This window comes from Artemia sp. Qi Xiang Cuo, chromosome 12 (assembly GCF_049724085.1).
Source record: "Artemia sp. Qi Xiang Cuo chromosome 12, ASM4972408v1, whole genome shotgun sequence".
Taxonomy (NCBI): Eukaryota; Metazoa; Arthropoda; class Branchiopoda; order Anostraca; family Artemiidae; genus Artemia; species Artemia sp. Qi Xiang Cuo.
The window spans coordinates 48975946-48991100 of record NC_142805.1 but is presented as its reverse complement, the minus strand read 5'-3'; the positions used below and the strand labels follow the sequence as shown (position 1 = coordinate 48991100).

The window sequence follows — 15155 nt, the reverse complement described above, 5'->3', positions numbered from 1 at the left end:
TTATTACTATTACTCGGCCATTGTGGAAATAAAAATTTTTTGACCTAGGGGAAAACTAAGACCTCGGAATAATGTCGAAACAACGCACTTATTACTATTACTCGGCCAGAGTAGAAATAAAATTTTGTTTAACCTAGGAGAGAACTAAGACCTCGGAAGTCTGTCGTCCAAACAACGAACTTATAACTAATACCCGGCCACTTTCGGAAGAAAATTTCGTTTAGCCTAGGGGAAACTAAGACCTCAGGATAACATCGAAACAACACACTTATTACTATTACTCGGCCATTGTGGAAATAAAAAAAATTTTGACCGAGGGGAAAACTAAGACCTCGGAATAATGTCGAAACAACGCACTTATTACTATTACTCGGCCATTGTGGAAAGAAAATTTAGTTTAGCCTATGGGAAAACTAAGACCTCAGGATAACATCGAAACAACACACTTATTACTATTACTCGGCCATTGTGGATATAAAAAAATTTTTTACCTAGGGGAAAACTAAGACCTCTGAATAATGTCGAAACAACGCACTTATTACTATAACTCGGCCATTGTGGAAATAAAATTTCGTTTAGCCTAGGGGAAAACTAAGACTTCAGGGTAACATCGACACAAAGCACTTATTACTATTACTCGGCCATTGTGGAAATAAAAATTTTTTTTGACCTGGGGGAAAACTAAGACCTTGGAATAATGTCCAAACAACGCACTTATTACTATTACTCGGCCAGAGTAGAAATAAAATTTTGTTTAACCTAGGGGAGAACTAAGACCTCGGAAGTCTGTCGTCCAAACAACGAACTTATAACTAATACCCGGCCACTTTCGGAATAAAATTTCGTTTAGCCTAGGGGAAACTAAGACCTCAGGATAACATCGAAACAACACACTTATTACTATTACTCGGCCATTGTGGAAATAAAAAAAATTTTGACCTAGGGGAAAACTAAGACCTCGGAATAATGTCCAAACAACGCACTTATTACTATTACTCGGCCAGAGTAGAAAGAAAATTTTGTTTAACCTAGGGGAGAACTAACACCTCGGAAGTCTGTCGTCCAAACAACGAACTTATAACTAATACCCGGCCACTTTCGGAAGAAAATTTTGTTTAGCCTAGGGGAAAACTAAGACATCAGGATAACATCGAAACAACACACTTATTACTATTACTCGGCCATTGTGGATATAAAAAATTTTTTGACCTAGGGGAAAACTAAGACCTCGGAATAATGTCGAAACAACGCACTTATTACTATTACTCGGCCATTGTGGAAATAAAATTTCGTTTAGCCTAGGGGAAAACTAAGACTTCAGGGTAACATCGACACAAAGCACTTATTACTATTACTCGGCCATTGTGGAAATAAAAAAATTTTTGACCTAGGGGAAAACTAAGACCTTGGAATAATGTCAAAACAACGCACTTATTACTATTACTCGGCCAGAGAAGAAAGAAAATTTTGTTTAACCTAGGGGAGAACTAAGACCTCGGAAGTCTGTCGTCCAAACAACGAACTTATAACTAATACCCGGCCACTTTCGGAAGAAAATTTCTTTTAGCATTGGGGAAACTAAGACCTCAGGATAACATCGAAACAATACACTTATTACTATTACTCGGCCATTGTGGAAATAAAAAAAATTTTGACCTAGGGGAAAACTAAGACCTCGGAATAATGTCGAAACAACGCACTTATTACTATTACTCGGCCAGAGTAGAAAGAAAATTTTGTTTAACCTAGGGGAGAACTAAGACCTCGGAAGTCTGTCGTCCAAAACAACGAACTTATAATTAATGCCCGGCCACTTTCGGAAGAAAATTTCGTTTAGCCTAGGGGAAAACTAAGACCTCAGGATAACATCGAAACAACACACTTATTACTATTACTCGGCCATTGTGGAAATAAAAAATGTTTTGACCTAGGGGAAAACTAAAAACTCGGAATAATGTCGAAACAACGCACTTATTACTATTACTCGGCCATTGTGGAAATAAAATTTCGTTTAGCCTAAGGGAAGGCTAAGACCTCAGGATAACATCGAAACAACACACTTTTTACTATTACTCGGCCATTGTGGAAATAAAAATTTTTTGTCCTAGGGGAAAACTAAGACCTCGGAATAATGTCGAAACAACGCACTTATTACTATTACTCGGCGAGAGTAGAAAGAAAATTTTGTTTAACCTGTGGGAGAACTAAGACCTCGGAAGTTTGTCGTCCAAACAACGAACTTATAACTAATACCCGGCCACTTTCGGAAGAAAATTTCGTTTAGCGTGGGGGAAAACTAAGATCTCAGGATAACATCGAAACAACGCACTTATTACTATTACTCGGCCATTGTGGAAATAAAATTTCTTTTAACCTAGGGGAAAACTAAGATCTCCGAATAATGTCGAAACAACGCACTTATTACTATTACTCGGCCATTGTGGAAATAAAATTTCGTTTAGCCTAGGGGAAAACTAAGACCTCAGGTTAACATCGACACAAAGCACTTATTACTATTACTCGGCCATTGTGGAAATAAAAAATTTTTTGACCTTGGGGAATACTAAGACCTTGGAATAATGTCCAAACAACGCACTTATTACTATTACTCGGCCAGAGTAGAAAGAAAATTTTGTTTAACCTCGGGGAGAACTAACACCTCGGAAGTCTGTCGTCCAAACAACAAACTTATAACTAATACCCGGCCACTTTCGGAAGAAAATTTCGTTTAGCCTAGGGGAAACTAAGACCTCAGGATAACATCGAAACAACACACTTATTACTATTACTCGGCCATTGTGGAAATAAAAAAAATTTTGACCTAGGGGAAGAAAATTTCGTTTAGCCTAGGGGAAACTAAGACCTCAGGATAACATCGAAACAACACACTTATTACTATTACTCGGCCATTGTGGAAATAAAAAAAATTTTGACCTAGGGGAAAACTAAGACCTTGGAATAATGTCCAAACAACGCACTTATTACTATTACTCGGCCAGAGTAGAAAGAAAATTTTGTTTAACCTGTGAGAGAACTAAGACCTCGGAAGTTTGTCGTCCAAACAACGAACTTATAACTAATACCCGGCCACTTTCGGAAGAAAATTTCGTTTAGCCTAGGGGAAACTAAGACCTCAGGATAACATCGAAACAACACACTTATTACTATTACTCGGCCATTGTGGAAATAACAAATTTTTTGACCTAGGGGAAAACTAAGACCTCTGAATAATGTCGAAACAACGCACTTATTACTATTGCTCGGCCATTGTGGAAATAAAATTTCTTTTAGCCTAGGGGAAAACTAAGACCTCAGGATAACATCGAAACAACACACTTATTACTATTACTCGGCCATTGTGGAAATAAAAAATTTTTTTACCTAGGGGAAAACTAAGACATCGGAATAATGTCGAAACAACTCACTTATTACTATTACTCGGCCAGAGTAGAAAGAAAATTTTGTTTAACCTAGGAGAGAACTAACACCTCGGAAGTCTGTCGTCCAAACAACGAACTTATAACTAATACCCGGCCACTTTCGGAAGAAAATTTCGTTTAGCCTAGGGGAAAACTAAGACCTCAGGATAACATCGAAACAACACACTTATTACTATTTCTCGGCCATTGTGGATATAAAAAATTTTTTGACCTAGGGGAAAACTAAGACCTCGGAATAATGTCGAAACAACGCACTTATTACTATTATTCGGATAGAGTAGAAAGAAAATTCTGTTTAACCTAGGGGAGAACTAAGACCTCGGAAGTCTGTCGTCCAAAACAACGAACTTATAACTAATGCCCGGCCACTTTCGGAAGAAAATTTCGTTTAGCCTAGGGGAAACTAAGACCTCAGGATAACATCGAAACAACACACTTATTACTATTACTCGGCCATTGTGGAAATAAAAAATGTTTTGACCTAGGGGAAAACTAAAACCTCGGAATAATGTCGAAACAACGCACTTATTACTATTACTCCGGCCATTGTGGAAATAAAATTTCGTTTAGCCTAGGGGAAGGCTAAGACCTCAGGATAACATCGAAACAACACACTTTTTACTATTACTCGGCCATTGTGGAAATAAAAAATTTTTTGTCCTAGGGGAAAACTAAGACCTCGGAATAATGTCGAAACAACGCACTTATTACTATTACTCGGCGAGAGTAGAAAGAAAATTTTGTTTAACCTGTGGGAGAACTAAGACCTCGGAAGTTTGTCGTCCAAACAACGAACTTATAACTAATACCCGGCCACTTTCGGAAGAAAATTTCGTTTAGCGTGGGGGAAAACTAAGATCTCAGGATAATATCGAAACAACGCACTTATTACTATTACTCGGCCATTGTGGAAATAAAATTTCTTTTAACCTAGGGGAAAACTAAAACCTCGGAATAATGTCGAAACAACGCACTTATTACTATTACTCGGCCATTGTGGAAATAAAATTTCGTTTAGCCTAGGGGAAAACTAAGACTTCAGGGTAACATCGACACAAAGCACTTATTACTATTACTCGGCCATTGTGGAAATAAAAAATTTTTTGACCTGGGGGAAAACTAAGACCTTGGAATAATGTCCAAACAACGCACTTATTACTATTACTCGGCCAGAGTAGAAAGAAAATTTTGTTTAACCTAGGGGAGAACTAAGACCTCGGAAGTCTGTCGTCCAAACAACGAACTTATAACTAATACCCGGGCACTTTCGGAAGAAAATTTCGTTTAGCCTAGGGGAAACTAAGACCTCAGGATAACATCGAAACAACACACTTATTACTATTACTCGGCCATTGTGGAAATAACAAAAATTTTGACCTAGGGGAAAACTAAGACCTCGGAATAATGTCGAAACAACGCACTTATTACTATTACTCGGCCAGTGTGGAAATAAAATTTAGTTTAGCCTAGGGGATAACTAAGACCTCAGGATAACATCGAAACAACACACTTATTACTATTACTCGGCCATTGTGGAAATAAAAATTTTTTTGACCTAGGGGAAAACTAAGTCCTCGGAATAATGTCGAAACAACGCACTTATTACTATTACTCGGCCAGAGTAGAAATAAAATTTTGTTTAACCTAGGGGAGAACTAAGACCTCGGAAGTCTGTCGTCCAAACAACAAACTTATAACTAATACCCGGCCACTTTCGGAAGAAAATTTCGTTTAGCCTAGGGGAAACTAAGACCTCAGGATAACATCGAAACAATACACTTATTATTAGTACTCGGCCATTGTGGAAATAACAAATATTTTACATAGGGGAAAACTAAGACCTTGGAATAATGTCGAAACAACGCACTTATTACTATTGCTCGGCCATTGTGGAAATAAAATTTTGTTTAGCCTAGGGGAAAACTAAGACCTCAGGATAACATCGAAACAACACACTTATTACTATTACTCGGCCATTGTGGAAATAAAAAATTTTTTGACCTAAGGGAAAACTAAGACCTCGGAATAATGTCGAAACAACGCACTTATTACTATTACTCGGCCAGAGTAGAAAGAAAATTTTGTTTAACCTAGGGGAGAACTAAGACCTCGGAAGTCTGTCGTCCAAACAACGAACTTATAACTAATACCCGGCTACTTTCGGAAGAAAATTTCGTTTAGCCTAGGGGAAAACTAAGACCTCAGGATAACATCGAAACAATACACTTATTACTATTACTCGGCCATTGTGGAAATAAAAATTTTTTTGACCTAGGGGAAAACTAAGACCTCGGGATAATGTCGAAACAACGCACTTATTACTATTACTTGGCCAGAGTAGAAAGAAAATTTTGTTTAACCTAGGAGAGGACTAAGACCTCGGAAGTCTGTCGTCCAAACACCGAACTTATAACTAATACCCGGCCACTTTCGGAAGAAAATTTCGTTTAGCCTAGGGGAAAACTAAGACCTCAGGATAACATCGAAACAACACACTTATTACTATTTCTCGGCCATTGTGGATATAAAAAAATTTTTGACCTAGGGGAAAACTAAGACCTCGGAATAATGTCGAAACAACGCACTTATTACTATTATTCGGATAGAGTAGAAAGAAAATTCTGTTTAACCTAGGGGAGAACTAAGACCTCGGAAGTCTGTCGTCCAAACAATGCACTTATTACTATTACTCTGCCAGTATGAAAAGAAAATTTCGTATAACCTAAGGGAAAACTAAGACCTCAGGATAACATCGAAACAACACACTTATTACTATTACTCGGCCATTGTGGAAATAACAAAATTTTTGACCTAGGGGAAAGACCTCAGAATGGCGTCGAAACGACGCACCCATTCCTATTACTCAGCCAGTGTGGAAAGAAAATTTCGTTTAACCTAGAGTAGAACCTCGAAAGTTTGTCGTCCATACAGAGCACTTATTACTAATACTGGGGCACTTTCGGAAGAAAATTCCGTGTAGCCTAGTTGAAAACTACGACCTCAGAATAACGTCCAAACAACGCACTTATTACTAATACTCGGCCACTTTCGGAAGAAAATTTCGTTGAACCTAGGGGAAAGCTGAGACTTCAGAAGTCTGGTGTCCAAACAACGCACTTAATTACTATATGGTGTGATCAAAATTCGAATCGATGAAGTCCACTTTCAATATATTTTGTAGATTTTAGTATTAGGATGTATGTTTTCTCTTTACGCTGCTTCTTCATAGAGAAATTCTCTAAAAATAAAGATTTGATGTTATAGATTGTAAAAAAAATGCCATCGAGTATTAAATACTTCGTTCAGAAGCATATTAGATCGGTTAAGATTTTATTTAAATCTCTCTGTCACTAGCTATAACTGGCTGCGTTTGGCATTTTCTGCTAGAACGTAGTTAAGTTTATTTTTTATACTCAAGCACATTAGTTTACACTAAAAAAAACTCGGAAATCTCTTCCACCAAATGAATCATACGTTTAAAGAAATAGGAGCCATGAATTTTCTTTTGGAATTTTCACCGTTGTTGGTTTAATGGACATCGTAGGCTTGGCTTCTGAACGGCTCTTATGATTAGTAAATTATCAATTTTACAACATTGTAAAAAACTTTGAAGGACAAGTACACTGCCGTGTTCAGCTTAAAAGACGAATCTTCATTTACTTTTGGTCGCTCTTTTTGCACATTAGGATGTTGAGAAGCTACCCCACCGTTTCCCTATGTTGAAGAGTCATGTTCATTACAAACTCCCAAAAGTATTAACTGGTGAAGTGTCTGAATGTTAGTAATAAAGAGTTCAAAAATACAAAGCACAAGGCTTTAAAAAAAATCTAAATTTAGTGAAAAAGAAAATACTTGTTTCATTAATATTTTTAAATTAAGTAATATATTCTTAGTAATATTATTTAAATTATCAATATATTCATGTAAGAATTGAATAGTAAAATTTTATGACGACGCTGTAGGCAATAGTTAAGAAGATAGTTACATCAACTGCGAAGACTATTGGTCTGAGTTCCAGAAACTGTTTATTAATTAGAGGTTTAACAAATAATATCAATATTTGTAAGTTACTATTGGTCTGAGTTCCAGAAACTGTTCATTAATTAGAGGTTTAACAAATAATATCAATATTTGTAAGTTTTCCAAAGTGATTAGGGTACACTATTGGGCTTGAGAAAAAGAAGTGATCTTTTGCAATTATTATAGTCCTATTAGCTGTTCGTAATGTCAACAATGTTGAGCCCCAACTATTCTTAATATACAATTACCTCTCATACTTTATGGTACTTATCGAAAACAAAAACAGACGGATGTAGCTAAGACCATGATTTACGATCTAGCTAAATATACGTTATAGGGTATCTTTTATATATCTACAAAGATAAAGTTATAATTAAATGTAATGCACCCGTTGGGGGTGGGGGGTTGGTGGTGATGAAGCCTGGTCAATAATCAAAATGTGAACGTGTTTTTCCTTTTTAGAAAAGTAATTTTTTTTTCCTTTTCTCAAGAGCAGCAACAATGTAGGTTTCTGCTGATGAGTAAAGATGAAATTATATGCTGTTGCCGACGAAAAAAGAAAAGAAAACCGGGCACTGTCCTATTAGCTGAGAGCCATGTGATATATTGTATAGGGAAGATGCTAAAGAAACTAGTCAAACTGGTTCTTTAAACAAAGAATTCCTATCCCGAAGATTGCAAGCAGTGGTTTCTCGCTGCGTTTGCAATATTTAAACTTTGTTTTTTTGGGGTTTAGGGGGGGAAAAGGTACGTAGGTTAGGTTTGGTTAGGTTACGTATTTCATATGAGCTATTCTTTCCCCTCCCCTCCTAATGTGCAAATATATAGCCGAAATCTGTTTCTAAAATATTATATTTTCATCATATTTTGTTTTATTTCATTGTCATTAACCAAACTTCACTTCTCGCGTGGCTCCCTGCTAATCGAACAGTACAGAAAACCTTATACGACAATTGACTATGGCTGTGAACTCTAGCTCTGTCACAATCATATGATGTCTAACGGTGGGGATTAAATAGGAACTTTCAAGGAAAGTTCTTTTGAAAGATGAGCAAGGGGACTTTTAAATCTGTGTTTGGGGGGAAGGGGCTAGAATTTTTCTGCTTTCCTTATACAAGAGTATACTCTATGGGATTTTGGACTTGTCAACTCTGAGGGCTTATGGTCTGAATTATTAAAGAGGCGTCAAAAAGCCGGTCTTTTTATAGTCCGGTTTAAGCCAGTTTAGGGTTTGTGAGAGAAGTGGGGCTTTTGGGCAAAAAAAAAAAAAATGAAATTGAAACTTCAATTTCAATTGAAGTTTCAAATGGATTTTCATTCGTTAAATACGTTGCTTAATAAGGAATCTTTTGGGCAGTCAAATCGTATGACGTTGTACAACGTCCTATGAAGTTGCTAAATAAGTGCCTGATCAAACGGCCTGGCCCGCCAGCAGCAAATAAAAAACACAAACGAAACAACGCTTACAACTATCAATGACATTGAACTTGTGAGCATAGTCACTAGTGACAGTAGCTACTGTTTTAAATAAGTTTTGTACGCTGATGAAATCTAAAAGTGCTCAAGGGATTCATGAAATAAGAATTCATTTTTTCTTTCACGGAAAATGAGAGTGGGTCGAATTCATAAAAATGGCAAAAATGACAATTTTATGAAAGTATGGAACGGAGAGGAAACATCTTGACTTTGGATGTTGGGCTTGAGACCTCCCTTCTCTGATGAGAGGCTTGTTAACTTATTTGTTCTAGCTAAATTCAACTTAGAGATAGGTGACAGATCCAAATATTTTTCTTCAATGTACTTTACCGATAGGAGAAATCCAGAACTGTCAAGCCAAAACGAATTTTAAGGTCTAGAATAAAGTTTATTGTCTGTAATTAATTTTCATGATATTTACTAGATTGAAGAGATGGTGCTAGAGTCAATGGCTTGGAAATGGGAGAGTCCTCTTTGGGATTCAATAAAGACCAGTCGACTTCCAATTCCTCATTGCGAACAAGTGTCACCCCGAACTTTAATAAGGGCACCCGAGGAGCCGAATATCAGAAATGACACCAATTTGCTGAACATGCAGTTGCTGACCATGTCTCCTAATGTAGCTAGACATCCAGTTGTAAAATTGGATGAACAAGGTACTTTTCTTCTTTTTTAAAGCAGACCAAGTACGTCCAAGCAAAATATATCACGATAAAAGTAATATATAAAAATGGAAAGATTTGTTAAATATAGACTTCAAAGCCAAAGAACTTTTCCAAGCGGGATATAAACTTTTTTTGTAGTTTTGCAGGGATTGTTTTTTTTCTGGGGGGGGGGGGGGGTCGAAACTTCTCCTATGTATATTTACTTGTGTTGTTGGATATTGTTTTATTTTTTGGACTTTTAAGCGTTTCAACAAACTTCATTTATTTAAATGAGGGCAGTTGATTTCAAATTTCTTATTTTGGTCAAATGTCATTACTATGGCTACTCAAAGAGCCTTTTCTATGCTGTTCAAATTGGATGATTTAATTTTCTAGTTAGATTCTTCTTTTTAACATAAAACTTTTGACTTAAAGTATTCTCAGGTGCTGTCAATAGCTGTATGTTTGAACTGTCTCCGGAATCCACAATAACTAGATAGCCAAAAAGTCCTTTTTTTGCAACCATTGTCCTTCATTCGTTAAATGTACCCTAACTATCTTAACCCTTTTTATTCTTTGCTCTGATCGAGGCATTGGTTTACATTTTACATAGGTTTGATATACAATCGCTCAAAAGAGTACGGTGGTGCCAATTGGGGGGTGGAGTGGAGGGTGTATGTGGGACGTTTGCCCCCCCCCCTCCTACTAGATTTACAAATACAATTCATATTTTCATTGAAAAAAAAAAATTATTTTGATGTTTTAATTTTAAAAATCGAGAATAAAACAAAATTGCCCCTCCTCCTAGATTGTGAAAAACATTTCGCCCTTTCCCCCAATATTGTCGCGAATTGGTTCCACTGAAAGAGTGTTTACCATATTAGGACCTTAAAGGCATTCAAATTAGGACCTTGTAGGTCGACTTTTTGGAACAAACAAAAACTAATTTAGGGCTTTTCACCTGGACTAGCATATACATAATGCTGTACAAAAAATGAATATTTTGATCATTATCTCTTCGATTTGAATGCTAATAGAACAGAGTAGAGGACTTGTGAAGAAATGCCCACAACATGAGTATTTATTTGATTTAAACGACCGACAGGGTTATTGCTTGAGGCGATATCCGTTCAATTAAATTTCAGGATTTTGTCAAGATTGCACCCTTTGTCGCAGCTTAAAAACTGCATATGAAAAAACTCTTGGCTGAATTTCGACTAAGATGTCAAGTAAGAGGACGTGTTCGGCACTCAAAGACCGCGAAATCCTACTCAAGTTGCGGAACTGCTCACGCTTTAGAATCATGACCTTGTCCTTTAATATCCTAAGGTTTTAATGTTTATCTTTCTATTTTCACAACTTTTCCCCTGCACAAAACGAAAAACACCCTGTAAAAATTACAGTAAAGATGTCCTTGATTCTTAGAACAGTCTATTTTTTATTTTGCCTATAGAAGAACTATAAATGTATTATGCCTGATTCTATTAATTTTCGTTTATTCATACTTCTTTCCATTATTTGCTTAAGGTGCGAATGCACTGGACCGAAAGAGGGACAACGCCAAAAATAGAAACACTTCTGCTGGGGCGAGCAGCACGTTAAAAACTGTTGGTGATGAAAATGAGGGTAAACGACCTGCTTCTCTTGCACTTTTCTTTAGAAAGGTAAGAACAATCTTAAGCATCATTTGTCCTACAGTTTGTGTTTGTTCTGTTAAGATTTTTAAAAAATTGATCATGTCTACCTCTACTTTTTTTTTTTTTTTTTTTTTTTTTTACTAATTAAATTTATGTATTCGTAGGTTTTTTTATATTCTTTTGACTAAGTCTGAGAAACGTCCGAAAACTTCATCAACGATACTCCATCACATACATTGTGCTTAAACATTTAAGCTGAGACCAAGAAATCCTGGTTTATTTGCCCACTAGCTAAATGGTCCCTTCATTAAAATTAATTAAAACAAAAAAAACTTTCCGACAAATAAGTTTTTCGAATAAAAGTAAAGGACATTTTAAACTTAAGCTCAGGAGATACAAATACCTGTTAAAATTCAAACTCAAAACGACCAGAAATTACTATTAAAGAATAAATGAAACTTAAAACGAACAGAAATTAAATAAACAATCAATGCGAACAAACATACAATATATATTTATGTAAATGAATAAATAAATCTTAAAACGAATGAAACTTAAATTGAATATGCAAATCAAGCTTGAAACGAACAAAAATCACTACAAACAAGTGTTTGGGTATCGCCTCCTTCTCTCACTGCAAAAGTCTAAAACCTACTGCGTCATTGGCGCTTTATTGAAAACCAATTTCAGTTTGATGTTGTTTATACTTTCCAAGACTGTTCAAGACGCATATAGTTTTCAGTAAAGCGCCAATGACGAAGTAGGTTTTAGACTTTTAGAGTGAGAGAAGTTTTTACGAGCATCCCTTCCAAAACAGCTATATATGCCCCCAGGCATAACTTACAACCCCTAACCTGAGCCCTGAAGGATTGTGTCGACCTCGGAGTTTCGTTATATGATCTTTGAACCATTTTGAAGAAAATGGCTCTCTCAAAGTTCTTATCGGATGGATTTGAGGAAAATAGGGCATGGAGAGGGGGGGGGTAGTTGCCCTCCGATATCTTTTGAATCTTAAAAATCTCTCTAGATCTTTTTATTTGCAATCAAATGAGTCCTCTTCAAAGTTAAGGAGAGAATTCCTTCCCAAAGAGCCTTATATGACCCCAATGTATTGGTTGAAACTCCTACCTCCGGGCACTGAGGGGATGTGTTGACCCTGGAGTTTTCATTATATGATCTTTGAATATTTTTTTTTTAAAAACGGCTATCTCAAAGTTCTTATCGGACGTGTTTGAGGAAAAAAGGGCATGGAGGGGGGGGGGCTAGTTGTCTTCCGATTTCTTTTGACTCGTTAAAATTGACATAGAACTTTCAATTTCCAATCAAAAGAGCCCTTTCCGAAGCTTATGCGAGCATCCCTTCCATAAGAACCATATATGCCCCCAGAGCAATACTTACAACGCTTGCCCCGGGCCCCGGGGGGTTGCGTCGACACAGGAGTTTTTCTATCTGACCTTTGAACTATTTTTAAAGAAATGGCCATACGTAAAGGAGTATTTGCTATACGATCTTTGAACTATATTTAAATAAATGGCTACCTCAAATTTTTTACCAGATGTATTTGGGGAAAAGGGCTTGGGGGAGGGGGGGGGGCTAGTGACCCTCAGACCACTTTTGATTCTTATAAACGGAACTAGAACTCTCGACTTCCAATTGGGTGAGCGCCCTTTGAAGTTTATACGACGACCCCTTCTATATGAAGTGCCTCTGGGAAAAAAATAAATGGAGTTAGGGAGGAGGCTAGCTGCCCTCCGATCACTTTTGACTCTTAAAAAGTGAATTACAACTTTCAATTTCCAATCAATTGAGCCCTCTGAAGTTTATACTCCGAATTTTCAACTACGTTGAACAAAGTGGCTATCTCAAAATTTTGATTGGATGTGTTTTGGGAAAAGGTAGGCGTGAGAGGGGGTTATTTGCCCACCAATCACTTTCGACTATTGAAAAGGGCACTAGTCCTTTGAATTTTCAATCGAATGAGCCCTTTTTGAAGTTTCTACAACAAAGTTTTCTATAAAAAAACCTTATATGCCCCCAGGGGATAACTTACAACCCTTGCAATGAGGGATGTGGGAGGAGTAATAGAAAAGATAGTAATAGAAGTTCTATAGTAATATAGAAAAGATAATTTCTATTTGGAAATCAACTACGTAGAGCAAAATGGCTATCTCAAAATTTTGATTGGATGGGTTTGGGGAAATGGTGGGCGTGGAAGGGGTCTTAGTTGCCTTCAAATCACTTTCGAATATCTCTAGCTTTCGACTAGCTCTAGCCTAATCTTGCAGTCTAATCTGGGGGGAGGGGATAAAACTGTCACTATAAAATTCTAAAGGGTCTTAACCTGGGACAAATGTCTGAAAAGCGTGGAATGTAGTATTGATTAATGAGAAGAATGGGACATGTAAAAAAAATTGAATCCTTTACTTTCTGTTACAATTGTGTACTACCCAATATGCTAATGCAAAACTCATTAGTTATGCTAAGGATAAAAAACTTTACTTAAATTTCAAAATATAATAAAAGGCAGCACGTATAAATGAAGACCAAACCAGGTTTATTCAAAGCTCTTTAGTAACAGCTAACATATCTTGGCAGATGCACCAAGTCTTAACGTTAAGTCTTAGTTCATAAACGTTCTGAGAAATTCCGTGTTTCGGCCGTGTTAAGATAAAGGTGTTTGAAACGCCAAAACATGTACTTGATCCACTTTCATACTATACTTTTCACATATCGCGTTAGAAATTTAGACTAAGAATGAGTTCCTCTTTTATTTATTCGTTGCCTTTTTTAGGTAAACGAATGAAAAAAAGAAGTCCAAGCTACAAGCAGATATAAATTTAAATAAAATAAATATGAATAAACTTGTATATAACTAAAAATGGGACGTAAACATACTGTACAGAAAAAGTAGTCTAAGCAACAAGCAGAAATCGATATAGATAAAGTAAATATCAATAAAACAATAAAAATAAAATAATATATACATAAAAGCAGTAGTTACGCCGCAGCATTTGTACTTATTGTGTATTACCATTTTGGCATCAACGATTCCATGCGACCCATCGCCAAGCAAAAGGAAAATGAAGGAGATAAGTGAAATAAACTCAAATAATGTTTGTATGCATAATTTTTGCAGCTATACTTAGGGTTTTACTCCAAAATATACTGTACATTTCGTACATTTTCTGTACTTTTTGTTTTTATGGCAATGTAAGGACTCTCGGTGAAACCGAGGGGGCAGATGACAATTTGATTTTCAGTATGATCGAGTTGAGTAACTCATTGTATAAGTGTAGTATAGTCTTTGATTTGTTTATTTCAGTTTTACAATTTGGCGGCCGTACGGATTGAAGAGCTTTGCAATTGGTTGAAATTAAGCAAAGACGTGGCAGTTAAAATATGGACCTGTTTTGAACATGTAATTGTCAGATACCACGGTATGATGCGTGATCGCCATCTAGATCAAATTCTTATGTGTACCATATATGTTATTTGTAAGGTTAGTATTAGTTTCATAACGTTTTGTTTTTGGCCTAGGGAGAATATCTGTACTAATTCAGGGTAAAAAAAAAAAAAAAATGAAGGCCTTGAGTGGACATTTAGAAAAATATTATCTCTTTAATTTTTTAAGTCTTTCCACGCTCTTATTTAGCAGGAGATGGTAGAAGTAATGTCTGTCGACATAACTGCAATTGTAATAAAATATACACTGTGTCAACCAGGAAGTTACAAGGGCTTGTTTTAAACATTCAGGATCGTTTTCATTTGTCAGATTCAATATAAGAAGGCACCTCCGAGAGCAGAATTCAGGGCAATGTTCCAGAATTTTTTTTTCCATCTTGACTAGCCACAACAACAGCAGCATCCTCTCTTGCTATATATACATCAGAAAACTTTTCGTTTTTCCTTAAATTTTTCTCACATGGGAGAATTTTTCG

General features: G+C 36.3%; 1 protein-coding gene across 2 annotated transcripts in view; it reads left to right on the top strand.

The window, feature by feature from the left end:
- The window catches only part of LOC148946212 (retinoblastoma-like protein 2), a 70713-nt gene that overhangs the window by 40368 nt on the left and 15190 nt on the right, over positions 1-15155 (top strand). For both annotated transcript variants that reach the window (XM_089098297.1, XM_089098296.1), the window contains exons 10-12: positions 9361-9592; positions 11108-11244; positions 14540-14716. In XM_089098297.1, coding sequence (XP_088954423.1) covers positions 9361-9592; positions 11108-11244; positions 14540-14716 — 546 coding nt within the window. The remainder of the gene's footprint in view (positions 1-9360; positions 9593-11107; positions 11245-14539; positions 14717-15155) is intronic.